The following is a 16,294-nucleotide window of genomic DNA, read 5'->3' as shown; positions in this document are numbered from 1 at the left end:
ATTTGGTTTCTTTAATTAATAAACAAGCCCAAACTAATATCAAACTTGAACTATTTATGATTAGTTCATTTTATAGCTCAAGTCAACAGTTCAACTGCCTTTTTGAGGGTCATCTCTCCAGATTTTGCCTAACAACAGATAGTGGTGTCAATCTTTTACAAAGACCGGTCTGCAAATTCGGTGCAAATCCAATACAAAATTAAAGAGTTAGGATTGTGGACTTGTGGTATCTGACTCGTTTAAATAAATAGGTCGGGTTAAGGTTTATCTATATAGTCTTATACCTATGTTTCGACACAGCCAGAACTTGATACGCGACATAATGACTGGCAATTTTTTGACATGACTCGCAAATCCTACACAAACCCAATACAAAATTAGAGGGTTATGATTGACCTATATAGTCTTATATCTATGCCTCTCGAACTCGGCACGTGAACACAAACTGCCACTCTTATGATGTGTTTGGGTATTGAATTTTTGAAATCTGAATTGAATTCTCATTCTGTTTGTGGATTTCGAGGCAAAGAAATGTGTTTGGGTGTTGAATTTTTGAGATTGAAAATTATTGTTTTTTAATGGTAGGAAATGATTGAAGGTTTGAAAAATTGTGAATAATGATTGGTATTGTGAAAAGTTGTGTGGGATAATTATTTAAATAATAATAATTTATTATATATTGATTATTTTATTGATTGTTTAATTAAAAAATAAAAAAAAACATAATTAAAATTAAAATTAAAAAAAAAAAAAAAAGAAGTAAAGGGTGGTGCGCGGCTACCTCCAAGGGTCTGGGGTGGCCGCGTGGTCCACCCGCAAGGGTCAGGGGTTGCCGCGCGGCCACTCCCAAAGGTCAGGAGTTGCAGCGCGGCTACCCTCAGGGGTGATCGCGTGGATACCCCCAAGGGTCTGGGGTGGCCACGCGCCACCCCCGGCCACCTCCAAAGGTGGCAACCACCCCTTTTAATTATTTTTTTTTGTTGTTGTTGATTTAAATTTTAATTATTTTATTAATTAAATGTGAGACCCATGTATTTTTGGAGACAACTTGTCCTGCGCGTGGGTTCTAGTCATCAAATCAAAGTCAGTCTTGAATTGCGAAACAATTCGGGCTTTTACTCGGTTAATTGTGGGTTGTTGGGTTTCGAAAAAAAAACTCGAAAAGAATTAGGATTCTATTTGGTATCCGAACAGACCATTAATGTCTAAGTGCTCAGGAAATTTTCTCACCTGCAGGTGATGCTACCGTCATTATCGACAAAAAAAAAAAAAAAAAAAATGAAATATAAAAAAGAAAAGGAAAAGAAGATATTCAATAAATCGTTATATACCTATTGACCCTATCCTTAAGGCATGACATATATATTCCATGCTCCTTTGTATATATCCGACACTGAAAATTGATCCGTAAGCCACCCACAGTGTATGACCATTAACCACGACGTGATGCCACAAATCTAGTTGCCCATCTTGACCATTTACCACCTTCCTAAGAAACGTCTCTCTTTGTCTCATGTCTTTTCCACATAATTGCACCAATCAAGCTGGAATCTAGAAATCAGGGGCGGCCTTACTGTGTCGGTCGAATTTAGGTTGTATTTATTCATAATTATAAAGTTATATAGATCAATTTTATCTCGATCCATTTAACTAAATTGATCAAACCATTTAACTCTAACTTTTTTATTTTGTATTAAGTTCGTATCAGATTCGTGAGTTATATCAAAAATTGCCTACCATTATCTTCCATGTCCGATTTGAATCGTGTTGAAACATATGTATAGGACTATATAAGTCAATTATAGCCCGATTCATTTAATTAAGCGGGTCAGATTATTTAATCATAACTCTTTAATTTTTTGTTGGGTTCATGTCCAGTTCGCTAGTCGCATAAAAAATTATTAATCCTACTAAAAATGCTTCTTTATCTTTGGGCTACAATATAGAATATGAATTCTCAGCAATTTACGGTGCGAATTGCTAAAAAACAAGCAATAAATATGAAAGAGTCTTTCCATGTTCCACCTATCTCAATAAGTGAGTAGGTTACTCGGATAAATAAACTTTATAAATAGCAATTCAAACAACAAAATTTCTTAAATATCTACCCTACCCTACGGTCTAACTTATCTAACTCTATAACATGTACAGTAAGAAAAAAGAAAAAAGAAAAAAAGAAAAAAATGTATTTCTTATTCCAGTCAAGATCAGAAGTCAAGGTTGAACAGCGTTGTTAAGTCATACTTTTTTCTGATAGGGGTGTTTACGTATTTCTACCACTTCAACTCCTACCTATAAATTCCGGCACCCTTGAACCGGATCACGCAACTTAAACACGTAACAATGGAAAGGCTTAGCGTATGCTTGGTGTTATTTCTCTGCCTCCTTGCTACCGCAACTGCCCAACAGTGCGGCAGGCAAGCCGGTGGCAAAACATGTACAAACAACCTTTGCTGTAGCCAGCATGGTTACTGTGGGACAACTGATGACTATTGCTTACTTTCCAACAACTGTCAGAGCAATTGTAAGTCTGGCAGCGGCAGCGGCAGCGGTGGTGGTCAGAGCGCCTCTAATGTCAGAGCAACGTACCACTTCTACAAACCTGAGCAGAATGGCTGGAACTTGAACGCCGTGAGCGCGTATTGCTCGACGTGGGATGCCAACAAGCCGTTGGCATGGCGGAGCAAATATGGCTGGACAGCGTTTTGTGGACCTGTTGGGCCTCGTGGACAAGACTCCTGTGGCAAGTGCTTAAAGGTGAGTGCACAAATTTTAGGATTTGTTTCTACCTTTTTTTTTACATCTAAAAAGTAATTTTGAACAATTTATTTAACAAACATCACTTCTTTCAAAGTATGGATTTGATATTTTTCCCAAATTCCTTTGTTTGACCCAAAATCTTTCTTTCTTCTTTTTTTTTTTTTTTTTTTTTTTTTTTAAATTTTTGCATTGAATGAAATAAAACGTGTTCTTGAGGGTAGAATGAATTCTGGCTTGTTTGTGTATTAATTTTTTTTTTAAGAAAATTAGGAAAAAGTACATATATTCTCTTCAAACTACTACTTCATTGTCAATGTGCTTTATAAACTATTAATTGTATCAATGTCCCTCTTTAAATTACTAAAAGATGTTGATGTCTTTTAAGTCAACAATAAGACAAAACTATCCCTAAAAAAATTTTATAAGACAAATATATTATTATAAACTAGGGGAAAAAAAAAAAAAACTAAAACTAAAACTTAAAAAAAAAAACAATTTTTATTTTAAAAAATAAAAATTCAAGGGGAGGTCCAAACCGAAAATTATATAAAACAAAATTTTTAAAAAATGAAAAACCTTGGTTTTTGTTTTTTATTTTATTTTTCGTTTTTTTTCTTCATTTTTTAAAAAAATAATTTTTTGTTTATTTGTTTTGTTTTTATATAATTTTAAGATTTTTTATAATTTTATGAAGGGTACTTTTGTCATTTGTGGGACATTGACATTGTTTAGTAGTTTAGGGGGAACATTTCCACAATTAATAGTTTAGGGGCCACATTAACATTATGTACTTTTCTCAAAAATTTATTTATTTATTTTTGAATTTATGTTTGGTTGCCTACTCAAATTTTTTTCAACCCAACTTAATGGGAATTCCAATATGAATTCCAATGTGAGTTGGGTTGCAAGCTAAACATGAGCTCAAAAAAATAAAAAAACGAAAAGAGTTGAAAAGAACTATCAAAAACCATTATCACCCGAACATGAATTTTGTATTATATTTAATTTAATTCACTTTTTCAAACATTTTTTTTTCAATTTTGTTTTTATTTATTAAACCATCTAAACATAATTGAACTTTTTAAGGTACGTTTTATCTGGTTTAAACTACGGATAGAAAGCAAAGGTTGAGTACAATTTTTAAGCATGAAATTTATACAATAAAGTTTTCTATTCTTTTTTATATATGAAGTTACACGTGTGTGTGTGTGTGTTTTTTTTTTCCTTTTAATAGTTTAACTCTTTGGTTAATCATGGGGAGGTTGGAATTTAAAAGAAAGAAAGAAAGAGAGAGAGATCTAATAAACTATTTAATGAAAATGAATCAAATTAAATAAATCATTTGTGTAGGTGACGAACAGTGGGACAGGAGCTCAAATAACAGTGAGAATCGTAGATCAATGCAGCAATGGAGGTCTTGATCTGGACGAAGGCGTGTTCCGAAAAATAGACACGGATGGAAAAGGCTATGCCCAGGGCCACCTTACTGTCAGCTACCAGTTTGTCAACTGCGGTGATTGAAGCACTAGCTGCTGGCTATCCTACTCGATCCCATGCATGCATGATGTACAACTAGGACAATAAATATCTAATAATCAAACATACTTTTTGATTATAGATAAATAAAGAGAAAGATAAATGATGTGCATCATTAATAATTGATTAAATCTAATAAAATATAACCAAATTTAGGGTTGGTTATTAAATACATGATAAAGGTCCTCTTTTCACTTTCTCTTTCTTTCTTTCTCTCTATTTTTCTTAACATAAGGCTAACTAATGCTAATATTAAGGAGAAAATACACTTAATCATCTTGAATTTGGACACCATTTGCGTTTAAATCACAAAATTTTAAAAAGTTGACGCTTGACCTTCCGTTATACGTTATGTTATTATTTGAAATTGAAACAGACGAAAATATTATACGCGATACACACTTGCTAAGACAATTTATATACCATGAATACATGATCTATCTTTCCCCTTTTAGTTTAACTCGTGTTTACCTTGATTGAGACACAGTTTATCGTTAAAGTTAGGGGCACTTGATTAAACCATAACTTGTAGCCCAGGTGACAAGCTGACAACTAAGTAGTTATATAGCACGATTGTGATTTGTGAATAGATTCCTTATTACCCATGTGAATGGGCCATGTGGGCTTGCCGGCCCATAACCCAATAAATAAGATATAAAACTTTGATTGAAAGTGGTGAGGACTAATTTGGGTAGAAGGAAGTTCTAGTCATGATGATCTACTCAAGTATAATTAGGATAAAAGCTAAGCAAGCAAGACTATGAGTAATTAAGCTCAATTTCACACTTAGAGTTAATGAACAACTGGAAACTGTAGCTCTCCATCTTAAACTCAAGTATAATAAGCTGAGGCTTGACTAGTGCTTGCTACAGAATTAAATTAATCGATTTTAAATGGAATACTTAATCATATCTAGTGATGGAGATATTATATAGGTTGAAAGTCAAATGAGAATAGGCCTAATAGATCAAAACATGAATTCTACTCTAAATTAAATGAATTGATTAATAGTTTTAATTGTTCTTTAGGAAATTGGATCCTCTCCGGTTCAATTGAATGGGAGAGAAGCCGGTTCTTTAAAAAAGAGTCAAATCCCGCTATTAAGAAATAATACAGCACGAATTAATTGATCTAAAGGTGTTTCTCACACCCAATATTTCAAAAAAAAAAAAGAACATACCGGGGAGAAGCAAAAGTTGCAGTTTAATTATAAGCAATTACATGAATAGCAAATTATCATTTACACAAAAGTTTTCTCCTGCTGAATTCACATTGGGGTTCGCTTAGGCTTAGAGGGACAACCCAGAATCCTCATCCTCTTCTAAGCTTGAAGCGTAAATGAAATAGAGAGCCCAAATCAGACCAAACACACCAAAAAGTATCCACCCAAGAAGATTGTTGCTCAAACCAAAGGGAAGCCCTGTTCCTTCTGTGCTCAGCCTCTCATCCACCAAAGCCATGGCTGGCCCTGTAGCGCTTGTGGTCACAGCCCATGATGCTGCAGCTGCTGCCAATGATGCAACCATGCTAGCATTTGAGCCTGTGCCGCTCGCGGCGGATGGCTTCTCCTGCAGGCTACACCTAAGCTTCCCCCTTGTCACCATTCTTGGCAACCCTATCAAACAAGCAAAACTGTCGCTAATTAACTGCATTTCCATATCCTTGATTAAGGTAATTATATTTCCGGGTGGGGTAGAGTGAAATTTTATATTCAAATAAGCCCCCATGTCTTTCAATTAACAGAGTAATAACAAGGATTACTGAAGATCCTTTGTGTTTTATATGTGGGGGCGGAGGTGGAGAATATAAGTCATATTCGTTGGCGATGCCCACATCAAATGATGTATTGGGGGATCCTCTTAGAAAGGGGATATACTTTTCTACGCATAGCATGCATGCGAGTAGCTACTAGAAACGCTTGAAAATGAGGAGTTTGAATTAATGGCTACAATAGTCAGAAGAATTTGGCTCTGCGTAAACACAATAGTATTTGGAGGAGGTCTCACTCACAGAGCCCAACTTGTAAGGAGTGCAAAGGCAGCTGTAGAGGAATTTCATGAAGCGGGAACAAAAGGTGAAAACTCCACACACAATAGGACCAAAATGGATGTTTCCCTCTTGTGGTGTGAGCAAAATTAATTGAGACGCGGGGATTGATAAATCAAGAAAGAAGATGAGGTGTGCGTAATTGACTCAGCTGTAGCGAAGGCCTATGCGGCTTACCAAATATCATATTGAAGGGAAATGCATTGAACATAATCTATTCCCCACAAAAGAAAGGTCAGTCTTGGAGTAGGTACAGACATCTGATTGACAATTCGAAGACGATGTTGATCAAATAGCCTCCAAACATGATATGTGAAGTACGTACGTTGAAAGGAAAGCAGATATGACCGCCCATTATTTGAAGACGGCGGCACTCCAACCATCTAGAGAGCAAATATGGATCGAAGAATACCCAACTTTTATTCATGATACTTAACTTTGAGAGAGTATTAAAGCTTGAAATTTTACCTTAAAAAATCCAAAAAAAAAAATAAAAATAGAGTAATAACAACAACATTAGTAATAATTCTCAAAATATTTTGGTTGGAAAAATCACTGCTGATTTACCCTTTGGCATGAGTCTCCCTTGGATTTCTAGTTTAATCAAACTCTAAAAAATTAACATTCCTAGCTAGTAGCAATTTCATTGCAAGCAAAGACTGTAATAGGAAGTAATAAAATATCAATGCTTCATTGTTGGTAGCTCAAGAAGGATTTTTCTAACATATCTCTAGTACTATAAACTGTTGTTGCAGTGAAAAGAATTAGTGTTAGACCAGCACAAGATTCTTGTAATGAAATCTCACCAAGAACGGCGGACGACTCAACTCCGAGAAAAAGACCGGCGCGAGGTAACAATCTTGAAAAGTTGGTCGCCGGCGTCGTTATTGTCGCCATTTTTTTTTTAAGAAGAAGAGAAATGTTATTTTGTGTGACACGTAAAATCAGGAAGTTTAGAGATCGAATTATTGGTGTTTGTATGTGGTGTAGTACTGTATGTTACGTGAGCCACTCAATGTGGATAAATAGATAGCCAACCGTTGATTTCACATCCTTGAGACAACCAACCGGTGCCCTCCACGTGTCACTATGTCTATATCAATTGAATATTTTCTTTTGCATGTCCCCCCGGCCCCATCCTTGCTTGCATTTTCATTTGTGTTCCAATTTATTTATTTTATTTTCAATTTAAACGATTACACATTTGATCCTTAATTTCGTAACAAATAAATTAACCATTTTGTTAATATTATCCTTCAAAATTTAACGGTCATATCATCAATATTTCTCCAAGACATTTTATAATTGAGAGTGATGCATGTGAGTTTGCAATGGGGACATTTATAACACATAATTATTTTTTTGTTCTTTTTAGTAAAAGCCTTCGAGAAATAAAAGGGAAACTCACTTATCCTATAATGTTTCGGCACTTTTGTAATTACATTTTTAAAGTTTGAAAAGTTGTAATTTCGGGTTCTTATGTTTAAAAATTTTTGTAATGCCACTAATCCGATAGGATTTAATATGAAATCTTAACAGAGAACGCCAAAATACTCCTTTTAAAAAAAGAAAATTACTCCATGGTCAGCCATGAATATCAAGTTGTTCCATTTTTTAAATAATAATAATAATTATTATTATTAGTTAGAGTAATTTTTCATTTTTATAAGTTTTACAGTGTTATCAGGAATATTTTACCTATTAACCATTTGGGTTAATCCTAAATCATATCAGTAAGGATGTCATTGCAAACTTTTAAAGCATGAAACTTGATATTGCAACTTCTTAAACTTTAAGAGTATGATTGCAATTTGCAAAAGTGCAGAAACATCAAGGGCTAAGTGAAGTTTCTCTAAAAATAAATTTGGGTTTATCTATGTACGTCAAGGAGATGTTAGGGTCTGTTTGAGTTTATGATTTCAAAAAGTACGATTCAAAAATAGCGATTTTAAATACAATTTGAAAAAATGATTTTTAAAAACGCAGTTAAGCGTATAGCAAAATCACAATTTGACCTTTAAAATCCCAAGTTAGCCTTTAAAATTTTGCGTTTTCAAAAAAGCACTCACTTGCCTGCGATTTGAAAAAGTAGTTTTTTGCCTTTTCAAATCGCAATTTTTTAAAAACGTAATTTCTAAACGGTTCATTTCTGCAATTTCATTTAAAATCACACTTTTTGTCTACAAAATTGCAATCTCAAATACACCCTTAGTTCTAGTTGCAGTAGTCCGAAAGTGGCATCCTTACTTTCTGGGCTCCAAATTTGTGATCCAGGCCCATTAAAAGAGTTTGGACCAAATTATTGCTACATAGGCCCAACAAAAATGGATTGGGATACAATCTACTATATATATATATATATATGAATTGAAAATTCAGTAAGTTGATGCACTCTATAGCAGTTCCATCCTTATCAGGACTATATTGATGAAACCTTATTAATTTAAACGATGGAAACTATGAATAAAACATCGAAGGTGATAAAGAGATGAAGACAGTAATGTCGTTTATAAAATATTAATGACAAGGTTCTTAGATTATAGTAAATGATTGATTAGTCACGAACTCAAAGTAATCTTGGCAAAAACAAAAAAGTTTAAGGTTATAATTGTTGAAATTAAAAATGTAAAAGGACGAAATTGACAGCTAAATAAAAAATGTAAGAGTAACATTCTCATCAGCACCAATAATGATACAACAGGTGTCTCTTATAATAAAATATATATATATATATATATATATATATATATATATATATATATATATATATATATATATATATATATATATATATATATATATATATATATATATATATATATATATATAAGTTGATGCACTCTATAGCAGTTCCATCCTTATCAGGACTATATTGATGAAACCTTATTAATTTAAACGATGGAAACTATGAATAAAACATCGAAGGTGATAAAGAGATGAAGACAGTAATGTCGTTTATAAAATATTAATGACAAGGTTCTTAGATTATAGTAAATGATTGATTAGTCACGAACTCAAAGTAATTTTGGCAAAAACAAAAAAGTTTAAGGTTATAATTGTTGAAATTAAAAATGTAAAAGGACGAAATTGACAGCTAAATAAAAAATGTAAGAGTAACATTCTCATCAGCACCAATAATGATACAACATGTGTCTCTTATAATAAAATATATATATATATATATATATATATATATATATATATATATATATATATATATATAAGAAGAAGAAGAAAAGAAAAAAAAATCTATTAGGGTGGTCCGACCACCAGCAGATTTGCTAGAGGGGGTGGCCAAACCACCACAGATTCGGCCAAATAGATTAGCTGAACCACCCCATAGAATTCCATTTTTTATATATTTTTTTCCTTTTCTTTTATATTTTTTTAATTATAGAGGACACATATCATATTATTATTGTTGTTGACGTAACACTCTAATAGTTTCCATCAAAATTTCAAGGAAAAAGTATACATACATTGTAGTTGCCGCCCAAAAACCATCCTTTTTTTCTTTTTCTTTTTTCTACCCATTTTTTGCGGAGATGCGGAGTTGCGATTTTCTCATCCTTTGGGATTGAGAAGAAGTATTTTTTTCATCCTTTGGGATTGAGAAGAGGATTGGGTTTGTTTTCTTGGCTGTTTTTTTTCTTTATTTGTTCATAGGCAATTTGGTAGGAAGAACGAGATAATTTTCGGTTTTTGAGAAGTGTTTGTGGGGTCTGTTTCATATGGTTTCTGGGCAATCTGATAGCGTAGTATGGCGAAGGATCTTTCGAAGTTATGGAGAAATTTTTCACTCTTGGAGGAGGAGAGCCTGGGAGTGGAGGCAGTTGATAAGGGGATGCAGGAGATTGTTTCTCGTAGTAGATCATGTATGGTGTGCAAATTGTTTTCTGATCGTATCATTGGCAAGGATGCCTTAAGGACGACGCTCATTCGAGCATAGAGACCAACTGGATCGTTAATGTTTAAGGCTCTAGGTGGCAATATTTTTTTGTTAGAATTTGAACACTCGTGGGATAAGGCTAGGGTGATTGAGGGCTAGCCATGAATTTTTGAAGTCTGATTTCCATTGCAGATTATAATGGGATTGTACCTCCTGCCCAAATGGATTTCGAAAAGGTGTCATTCTGGACCCGAATGTTCAATCTCCCCCTTTCCTGTATGAGCACAGCTATGGGCTTTCAGCTCGGTAATTCAGTGGGCATTGTGGAAGACGTGGAAAACAGAGGAGGATGGGGTCGGTTGGAGGACTTATCTCATGGTGAAGATTAAGTTGGATATTGCTAAGCCATTGGCACGGGGAAGAGTCTTGAAGCTTTAGGGTAATAATATGTGGGTCGCTTTTCAGTATGAAAGGCTCCCAAAGTTTTGTTATTATTGTGGAATTATTAAGCATGGGGTGGCAGGGTGTCTAAGCAGGAAGGGGAGTTCCTATCATGGCGATTCCTCGACGCAGCAGTTCGGGTCTTGGCTTCGGGTTTCCCCAGTTTTTAATCGTGCAAACTCAGGAAGAGGGTGGTCCGGCAGGAATGATGTAGCTTATTCCCCTAGCCAAGCTCCTTCGGGGGATACTGTTAGTCCAGCGGCGAAAGGTAGCCAAAAAGGGGATTCTCATATGGAGGTGGTTGAGCTATCTGAAGGGCAGTCTGCTCCGCCTCTGTTGGCGGCTATGGGTGGTGATGGTCAGAGTCGTGGGATCACAATGGAGGATCGTGTGGAAGATGGATTCTCTGAGAAGAAACTTGTGCTACCGAAGTCTAGTATCAGGGGCAAAAAAAAACTGGGAAGGAGATAATGCATAATCAGGTACGTCTGATTTGTGTGGAAAACAGCTATTTTCGGAACCTGTTTTGAGAGATAAAAGTCCTGATAAGGACTATGCTAATCAATATCCTACCATTTGGGGGGGGAGGGGGGGGGGGGGGTGGGGGCTCTTTTGAAGCTGCTATTTTGGGGGGTTCGCCTGGGCTTGAGAGGCCATGTAACTTTGGGCCTGTGTCTTCTCTGGGCCTGGTGAACGTTCTTGTGGTCCAGGGAGAAGTGAGGACTGTTGCACCCTCTTTAACATTTATGTCCAACGTAAATTCGAGTATTATTAAATTAGGGAAACAAGCTTCCTTGTGGAAGAGAAATAAGCGTGAAGGAAAGAAGCGTGAAAGGAGGGGGATGGTTGCTGGCAATCCTGCTATTAGTGGGGGGAGGAAACGTGATGGGTTTTATGCTGAAGGTGTTGACTCGGGGAAGAAACATAGAGTGACAGTTGAAGACACACAATTTACAAAGGCGAAGGATGAGGTTCAGCCCCGCCTAGCACCATTAGTTGTCTTAGTTGGAACTACCAGGGGCTTGGGAACTTTCGGGTAGTTCGGGACCTTTGCAGGATTGTGAAGGAAAAGCGCCCAAACATGGTTTTCTTAATGGAAACCAAACTCCAAGCGGGTAGGATTGAGTATCTAAAATCTCGGTTGGGTTTTGCTTGTTTATTTGTTGTTGACAGTAAGGGTAGAAGTAGAGGCCTAGTGTTGTTTTGGTAGGAGGCTTTTCAGGTATCCATCTAGAATTACAGTCGTTATCATATAAATGATGTGGTTCATTCAGATGAATTTGATTTCAGCTAGAAATTTTATGGTTTTTATGGCAACCCGAATGTTTGAAAGCGACGAGAATCTTGGGCCCTTCATCGTTTTCTTGAAACTTTCTCTCCTCTTCCATGGCTATGTTGTGGTGATTTTAATGAGATCATAGATGCTTCGGAAAAAAATAGGGAGGGCGAAACAATCAGGTAACCAAATGGAAGATTTTAAAAGTGCCTTGGAGCACTGTCGATTGTGTGATATGGGCTTCTCAGGATCACGATACACTTGGTCCAACAAGCGGCATGATGTTTTCTTTACAAAAGAAAGGTTGGATAGGGTGGTTGCCAATTCTGAGTTTGCATCTTTGTTTCCCCAACTTATAGTGGAGGTTCTACCTGCACGTACCTCAGATCATGCTCCTTTATTGGTCTCTTTAAAGGGGCTTTCAGGTAGAAATCGGAGTGGTTGCAGGTTATTTAAATTTGAAGCGTGGTGGCAAAAAAAACAAGGATTTCCTTGTGTGGTTAAGCAGGTTTGGAAAGTGAAGACAAGGCATCTGGATACTTGGGGAGCTGTGAAGAATAAAATTTCCCATAGTAAACAGGCGTGTCTTCAGTGGCGAAAAAACAATGTTGATCCCACGGCCAACCTCATTGAGAAGAAAACATTGGAGTTGGGGGTCCTTCAAGGAGAGGGAGAAGCTTCGGATATGGCATATTAATTCTTTACAGTGTGAAGTTAATGAATAAGTTGAGCTTGAAGAATTGAAATTGCATCAGAGGTCTAAACATGAGTGGCTTAAACATGGTGATAAGAACTCAAAATTCTTCCATGCTTTGGTTAATCAATGATGTAACAGTAGCTCGATTAAAAGTGTAGAGAACGCAATGGGGGGGGGGGGGGGTGTAATGCTCGGATCAATCAGAGGTTGAAATGGCTTTTTTGGGCTATTATCGTTCTTTGTTTACTACAGCGAGACTTGAAGGCCTTGACCATTGTCTCTCGGGTATTGCAAGGAAAATTATACCATATATGAATGCTAGTCTAATCAAACCGTGTACTATTGAGGAAGTTAGCATGGCTCTTAATCAAATGGGGCCTTTTAAATCCGCGGGTCCAGATGGTTTCTCGGCAGCTTTCTACCAAAAGAACTGGAGCTCTATTGGGGATGAGGTTTGTAGAGCTATATCTTCCTTTATTCGTGTGGGTTATATGGATGAGGAGGTAAATTTTACACAAATTGTTCTAATCCCCAAAAAGAATAATCCAGTCTCTGTAACTGATTATCAGCCTATTAGCCTCTGTAATGTCATTTATAAAATTACTTTTAAGGTATTGGCTAACCGCCTTAAAGTAGTTCTTCCTCTGATTATATCTCCAAATCAGAGTGCTTTTATCCCTGGTCGGTTGATAACGGATAATATTTTAGCGGCTTATGAAACCCTACATTCCATACAAACTAGACATTGGGGGAAGACGGGATATGTGGCAGTAAAACTTGATATGAGCAAGGCATATGACCGGGTTGACTGGTATTTCCTAGATGTAGTTATGCGGAGGATGGGGTTTTCACAGGTATGGCGTGGTCTTATCATGCAATGTATTTCTTCAGTTCATTTTTCCATTCTTATTAATGGGCAACCTATGGAGAGTTTCAAACCAACGCGAGGCATTCGACAAGGGGATCCTATTTCCCCTTATCTGTTTATTATTTGTGCGGAGGCACTAAGTACACTCCTCTCCCAAGCTGCTACATCGGGGTGGCTCACAGGGGTTCCTTCTTCTCCAAAGGGACCTCGATTGAATCATCTTTTTTTCACGGATGATAGTTTGTTGTTTTGCATGGCTATTTCTAGAGATTGTGAGAGATTATCTCAACTGCTATAGTGCTATGAGAAGGCTTCAGGTCAACAACTAAATAAAGAAAATACATCGATTTTCTTTAGTTGTAATACTAGCCAAGAGGACAAGGATTGCATCATTCAGTTATCTGGAGTTCCTGGCACGCCAAGGTATGATAAGTATCTGGGACAACCTGCGCTTGTGGGAAAATCTCGAATGCAGGAATTCAAAAGTATTAAGGATAGGGTGTGGAAGCGGTTGTATGATTGGAAGACAAAATTTCTATCACAGGCTGGAAAAGAAATTCTTCTTAAAGCTGTGATCCAAGCAATTCCAACATATATGAGAGTCCTTCTATTACCTCTGGGGTTGTGCACGGAGATCAATTCCATGATGCAGAAATTCTGGTGGGGGCACAAAGAAAACAAATCTAAGATCCACTGGATGAGTTGGAAGAAAATGGGCTTTGCAAAATCGAAGGGAGTTATGGGTTTTTCATGATTTGAGATGCTTTAATAAAGCTTTACTTGTTAAATAGGGATGGTAGTTAATTCAAAACCCTAATAGTTTGGTGGGGCAGATTTTAAAAGCTAAATATTTCCCAAGGGGTAACTTTCTGGAGGCCAATCTAGGCAACAAACCCTCCTTTGCTTGGTGAAGCATTTTTGGTGCAAAAGAGCTACTTCAAGATGGGCTTGTTTGGAGAATTGAGGATGGTAGACAAGTGAAGATATTGAAAGATAAATGGCTTCCCACTCCGACAACATATTCTATTCAATCCCCTCGAATTAATTTTCATGTAGAGGCTATTGTGAGTGAGTTGATTGATCAGGATTCTAAATGGTGGAATGGGCAGCTTCTTACATCTCTTTTCTTAAAGGATGAAGCTGATATTATCTCAAAAATACCTTTAAGTAGGTATGGCCATGATGATTTGATGCTATGGAGGGGGACTACCATAGGAGATTTTACAGTACAGAGTGCTTACCATATGGAGAAAGAAAGGTTAGATGCTGTTCGTGGTGAATGCTCACAACAGTCCGAGATCCATTATCTATGGAAGAAGATTTAGGGAATGAAGGTGCATAATTCCCTTTAAATGTTCCTATGGAGGGCCTATCATGATATCCTTCCAACTTGGGATAATCTGCATCGTCGAGGTATGGATCTGGAACCTTCTTCTGATTTTTGTAAAACTGAACGAGAAACCGTTTTGCATGTGTTATGGTCTTGTCCTTCAGCCTTGGATGTTTGGGGGGGGGGGGGGGGGGGGGGGGGGGTTTGTGGAAGGAAAATTTAGAAGTGCTCCAATATACAAAACTCTTTTCTTGAGGTGCTGGAGTATATTTTTGAATTTTTTACTTCTAAGGAGATTGAAAACTATGCGAAAATTGCTCCAAGAATTTGGTTTAGGAGAAACAACGTTATTCATGGAGGGGTTTTTTTACATCCGAATGAATTGTTCCATGTGGCAACGTCTCTTATGGTCGACTATAGAAGTGCAATGGAACCAGATCAAATAGAGAGAGAGCTTGAAATTCCTCCTGTTCTTGTTGGTGCTATTCAGTGGTGTCCTTCTCCTCCTGGGATGTACAAACCAAATTGGGATGTTACCATTGACACAATAAATGGTAAGCTGGGTTTTGGTTGCACTGTTCGGGATATTCATGGCACAGTTCTGGCTGCTTTTTGTGACATGGTGGACACTGTGGTTGATCCAGTGGTTGCGGAAGCTCTTGCGGCTTTACGGACGGTGGAGTTTTGCAAAAACCGGGGTTTTACTTTGATCATATTGGAGGAAGATTCATTACTTGTGGTACAGGCGATTAATAGCTCAGGTGTAAGCTGGAGCAGATATGGGATAATTATAGAAGATATTCAAAATGTTCTCCAGGGCTTCCAGAATTGGAAAACATGCCACATTAAATGGCAAGGAAATATGGCAACTCACAAGTTGGCACAAGTTGGAGTTCAACAAACTATTACTAGAATATGGATTGCCTGTATTCCTGATTGTATTCATCAGGTTGTTGTTTCAGAGATTTCATCTCTGATTTTATAGAACTTTTTAGGGTTTGGTTGATTTACATTTTATTAATGAGATTAGTAATATATATATATATATATATATATATATATTTTTTTTTTTTTAAAAAAAAAGGGGTATACATACCCCTTCAAACCACTAGCTAGGTAATTTGCAATGTTTCCTCAAACTTTTAATTGAAGCAATGTTTCCCCAAACTACTAGAAAATTGCAATGTATCCCATTTATACCAAAAATGACAAAAATACACTTATACACAATTTAGAAAACAATAATAATAAAAAAAAAAACACAAATAAAAAATAAAAACATAACATAACATTAAAAAAAAAAAAAAAAAAAAAAAAACTAGTGACCCACGACAGTGCTTGTGGGTCTTCCATGGCTGCCCTGAGTTTTTTTTTTTTTTTTTTTTTTGGATTTATAAGGGTATTTGTCTTTTTGATAATGTTTAAGAGTATTCACTACCAAAAAAAAAAAC

The 16,294-nt window shown here is 36.3% G+C and overlaps 2 protein-coding genes across 2 annotated transcripts; one reads left to right on the top strand and one right to left on the bottom strand.

Annotated features, from left to right (window-relative positions):
• The first annotated feature begins 2,319 nt into the window (after nt 1–2,319).
• LOC133852045 (pathogenesis-related protein PR-4-like) lies at nt 2,320–4,468 on the top strand. Its single transcript, XM_062288716.1, has 2 exons — nt 2,320–2,757; nt 4,111–4,468. Exons 1-2 carry the CDS (start codon nt 2,344–2,346, stop codon nt 4,279–4,281), a joined length of 585 nt encoding a protein of 194 aa, XP_062144700.1. The 5' UTR covers nt 2,320–2,343; the 3' UTR covers nt 4,282–4,468.
• A 1,014-nt stretch (nt 4,469–5,482) lies between these two features.
• On the bottom strand, nt 5,483–7,308 carry LOC133852046 (photosystem II reaction center W protein, chloroplastic-like). Its single transcript, XM_062288717.1, has 2 exons — nt 7,149–7,308; nt 5,483–5,911 (listed from the first exon to the last, which is right to left on the bottom strand). The coding sequence occupies exons 1-2, from the start codon at nt 7,237–7,239 to the stop codon at nt 5,586–5,588; spliced, it is 417 nt and encodes a 138-aa protein (XP_062144701.1). The 5' UTR covers nt 7,240–7,308; the 3' UTR covers nt 5,483–5,585.
• Between the last annotated feature and the right edge of the window lie 8,986 nt (nt 7,309–16,294).

The sequence above is a fragment of the Alnus glutinosa genome, chromosome 12 (genome assembly GCF_958979055.1).
Source record: "Alnus glutinosa chromosome 12, dhAlnGlut1.1, whole genome shotgun sequence".
In the NCBI taxonomy this organism is placed as follows: Eukaryota; Viridiplantae; Streptophyta; class Magnoliopsida; order Fagales; family Betulaceae; genus Alnus; species Alnus glutinosa.
This window is presented reverse-complemented; position numbering and strand designations above follow the sequence as displayed.